Here is a 4,542-nt window from a genome sequence, read left to right as displayed (position 1 = left end):
AAAAAAAAAAAAAAAAAAAAAGAAAAGAGCGGCGAAGAATTTCGAGGAAATAAATATTTAATTTCTTTTTATCCTCGGCTAACTTTTTATTCTCCCCCTCCTTTCCCATTCTTTCCTCGAAATTAGGTATCCAAAGGTGAACGCGATCGCGAACGAAACCACGGATCTTCTTCTATATTTATGAAATCAATTACGAACGACGAGCTAATTACCAGACGATCGAGTTTCCCCTCGTTCTATTTTCGAAGGCGAAACGACGAAGCAAAAGGAGAGCGCGAGTAAGGGAGCAGGGATTGCAGCGTGCAATCGCCTCCAGCTCGAAAAACGAGAAACGGATGAGAAAAAGGAAGCGTCGATACTTGCACCGGCGCGAGAAAAACGTGGACCGATAAAAGTTTCGCGGAATTCTTTAAAAAAAAGAAAAATAATAATTCTCGATCGTTTATTCGAGTTTCGAGATAATCGATATATACCCATCGATGGAACCAGTGTTCACAAATAAGCGTAACTTCGTTAGAATTATTCGTATCATCAAATTTAATCTCTCTCTCTCTTTTTCTCTCTCTTTATGCAAAACTTTAACGAGTATAGAAAAATCGACGACTTTTACACGAATTAGAATCCGTTGATCAAGGAATACTCGAACGAGAACGTTTAATTTCGTCGGGGATCGTCGAATCGAATTGGAAATTGCGTATGGGTGAAATGATAAAGAGGAAAGAGGACGCGGCGCATCGATTTTCGAGCAATGGCAAAAAAGGCGAATTCCTGCATGGGACGGAAGGGAGGGAAGAGGAGTGGGAAGGGGAAGGAGCGGAAAAAGAAACGAGAAGAGAGGAACGAGATGTACGATGAGGCGTTCGTTCGTGCGAGGTTTCTGTTCGAGAAACCCTCGGTGGAAACTGACATTAAGGATGCCTAGGACTGCTCTAGGCTTCCAGGAAGGCCGGGCTAGAGTCGTGGCAACCCCGCATAGAGAAGTCCTGCAGACCATGAGTAGACAAACGTGACTAACATTGCGCTCCGTGTATTATCGCGACAACCCTGCACCGGCCACATACAGGGTGGCTTCGAATCGCGAAAACCTCCTCCAAACCTCCTCCGGATCAGCGCCAAAAAAAAACCGCGAAGAAATCCGCACGGATATCATTGATCGAAAAAGACATATATATAAATATATATCTACGGGATAAAATAAACGACAACGATAACGGATAAATAGAGATGAATTTATCGAGATACGATCGATATCGAGCGGGTTATATAAAGTTGAAAGAATGAAGTCTTCAAAGGGGGCTGACGAACCGAGTAATACGAGAATCGCGTGCATCCGTCCAATTCCGTCCTCTCCTCCGAGGCGATCTTTTCTACCATCTTCTCCTTATAAACACGCGCGCAAATTTCTAACGTGTTCACGATATCCCCGTGTATCGTCCCTTCGTACACGGATAGAATTCCGTTTCGAAAACTCGCTGCTCGTTCCAAAATTCCGTGACTTCCCCCCTCCCGAGGGAAGGGGGCAAAGTTTCAAACAGCGGGAAGCATTAATTCTTCGCACGATTTCGTATGGAAATTGCCGGGAAAAATTCGAGTTTCGAATGGCTCGAAACGTATCCGGATTTCTCGTCTCTCCGGTGTGCCATGTGCACGTAGGAGTAAAGGATCGGCGTTGGTCGGTGTGTGCGTGCGCCTGTGCGCGCGCGCGCGCGCGCGTACGCGCGTGTGTGAACGCGGCGGGCCCCGTGTGTGCGTTAATAATGATGACTGACCGACTGGTGCACTAGGTGGGGCAAGTTCACGGTCATGCGTCGTGCATAGCGCTCGGTAGGCACACGCGCGCGCGTGTGCATTTCTGCGTGCGTATACGGCCCTGTTCTTCCTTGCCCGCGCGTGGATTTGTTCTTCTTGCGGGGAGAGGACTTATCTCAGCTGTCTCGTGCACCTCGACATAACACGACCGACCTAACGCACCAGAAATGCGCGCCATACCTACCCTCCTCTCTTTCTCTCTCTCTCTCTCTCTCTCGCTCCTTCTCCTTTAAATCTCCTCCTCCTCGCGTGATCCACGACCCCGCGGGGAAATTATCCTGCTGGTTGGCCGGATGCACGGACTCGGTTTTCGGTCCACGGCGAAAATACAGAGCAATTTGCTTCCCAATTTCGCTACCATTAGCCGAATTGGATTTTTGAAGGAATTACGGGAGAATCACGTACGTTCCTTTTCACGCGATCACGGATTCACGGACGTTGAATTTAAACGTTTCCTCCGAGCGAGTTTTAATTTAACGAGATTCCTCTTCTTTCGGGGGTTGTAAGATAATTATTAGAGGGAGTTATTTCTAAGTACCTACGATGCTGAGGAGAAGCGCACGTGGTACAGTGGGACGTCCAAGTTGCATTATCGATGCGACTCGTGCCGCATTTTGAACAGGCCTCTTTCAGGAACAACATTCCGAAACATTGTCGGTCAAGGGCGAAAAAGTGTAGAGAAAGATCGTTGCGTTTATGGAATTTCCTTCTCGTTTTTTTTTTTTTTTTTTCTTTCAAACAAATTGAATTAATCGAATTTACATTTTCTCTGTTTCCATCCGATCTCCTCCTCGAGGAAAGACACAGATGTTTCACGGAAAGTTTCAACGAAGCGGAATAGAGGAATAAACGCAACCAACTCTCGCTCGCCCTGCAATCCTAGGCGGAAAGGGTTCCCAGAAAAGGGCTCGACCGTGTTTCAGAAAGCAGCGGGGCGAGCGCTCACGATCGAACGAGCAGACAGACACGCCGGCCGGCTCTCTCTAAATTTCGCCATTGACCTTGACTGCCAAGTTCACGCTTCAAAGATCATCTTATTGGCCCAAGTCTTTTCCTCCCGATAAACGTCCGTCGAATACATAATAGCCCCACTGTTCCTCCTCTCCAATCCGACAAATAAAAATATTCGTATTGGATCGCGAACGTAAATGTATCGGCGATGCACGTATCGACGATCGATCGATCTATCGAAAATGAATAAACAGAGAACAAACAAAATCCCCGACATTATGTAATAATTAAACAGCGAAAGATAAAGATAATCTCGTTACCCTCGATCTTGATCTCGTTTCATCTGCTCGAAACGTTGAAGCAAATTCGAAAGGTTGGATCGGGGATAGAATCGAGCCGGATGTGCACGCTTGCGGAGGAGGGGGTCGCGATTAATAGACGGTTTCGGGGCGATGATACTTTTATCTCGTCCGTTCGATCTCTCCCCGGCCAATTTTCAAGCGGGTAGGGTAGAGAAGAGCGGGAGGGGAAGCCGTAAAATCGAATTAAATCGCTGTGATCCGATGCGGTGGTGGTAGGACGCTTGAACGAACAATTCGCGTCGCCGCGATAAATCGAGCGCTTACCTCGGAGACTAGGCTTTTTCGCGTCGGCCCGTTTCGGCGGTGTCCTGCTCGCGGGCAACCGCGTCGGGAACGCGAACATTCCTATGCTTACCAACATCAGCATGGCGGCTATCAGCACCAAACCTGAAACATTCCATCGTTTTTCCTCCAATCTCGTTTGCGAGATCTCGAGAAGAAGGTGTAATAGGAGGAGGGGGAAAAAAAAAAAATTTTCACAGAGAAAAGGAAGGAAGGAAGGAAGGAATTGAGTAACGTTCGAATCGACGTGTAAGATGTAATAAGAACGAGAAATATCAATTTACCAAGCCACCATGCCCCGACCCATCTCGGATCCGTCGGCGTGATTTGCGGATTCGCCGACAAATCCGCGTAAATCATGGTGCACAACGAGCCCAGAATGAAGCCCAGGGCTGGACCGAGGATCCTCACTCCGATCGTGATCGCTGCAACAAAGTACGGGGACAACGTGTCCCGTGAGTATGCAAATTCTCGACGTAACATTGAAATTCCGCACGATAACGCAACAATGAATCAAAATAATCGAAGTGAAAGATCTTGGTATGGCCCCCTCGGCCCCGAGCAAAGACTCTTTCGAGTCGCACGAAAGCAAAGGCTTTCTCGAACCCTGTTTTGCTCCCCTTCCCCTCCCTCCCCCCGTTTGTCCCCTTTTCTTCGCGATATAATAGAAACGGTAGAAGGGGGAGGAATTCGTATTCTCACCGAAATAGAGCGGGCTTTCTCTGCTGGCCACATTGTCATCGATGTAAGGGATACCGAGGGTGTAGACCGCCGTCTGACCCATTCCAACGCCCAACAAGGAGACGAAAAATATCGCCAGGACCACCGTGGTTATTTTGCTCTGTATCCTCTGCTCCGTCAACGAGTCGCCTTTGCACTCGTTCATCGTGTGCATTTGAGTCGTGGACGAGATCCAGCTTCGAGAACAAGAAAAAAAAAAACCGTCGTCATCGATTCGAATTTTTCTCAAAGACCTGTATTTTTTCCTTTTTTTTTTTATATATTTATAAACGGAGAGATCTAACCCATTTAAAAAAAAAAAGAAAAAGGTACGATCGATACATCGTGGAGGTAAAGAGAGAGAGAGATACGGGTTGCACGCAGAAATTGCAACACAATTTCGAAAGAGAAGAGAAGA

At 47.3% G+C, this 4,542-nt stretch overlaps 1 protein-coding gene across 4 annotated transcripts in view; it reads right to left on the bottom strand.

The window, feature by feature from the left end:
• LOC102679526 (solute carrier organic anion transporter family member 74D) overlaps positions 1 to 4,542 on the bottom strand; it is a 79,445-nt gene that overhangs the window by 4,230 nt on the left and 70,673 nt on the right. For 3 of the 4 annotated variants that reach the window (XM_006610014.2, XM_006610012.2, XM_031515390.1), the window contains 3 exons: positions 4,107 to 4,321; positions 3,689 to 3,829; positions 3,387 to 3,509 (listed from right to left, as the gene is read on the bottom strand). In XM_006610014.2, the coding sequence (XP_006610077.1) occupies positions 3,387 to 3,509; positions 3,689 to 3,829; positions 4,107 to 4,321 (479 nt within the window). The remainder of the gene's footprint in view (positions 1 to 3,386; positions 3,510 to 3,688; positions 3,830 to 4,106; positions 4,322 to 4,542) is intronic. The other variant, XM_031515389.1, reaches the window with a different exon arrangement.

The sequence above is a fragment of the Apis dorsata genome, unplaced genomic scaffold (assembly GCF_000469605.1).
Source record: "Apis dorsata unplaced genomic scaffold, Apis dorsata 1.3 scaffold_68, whole genome shotgun sequence".
NCBI classification, from domain to species: Eukaryota; Metazoa; Arthropoda; class Insecta; order Hymenoptera; family Apidae; genus Apis; species Apis dorsata.
Note: the sequence above shows the minus strand (reverse complement) of the source record. Positions and strands in the feature narration are given on the sequence as shown.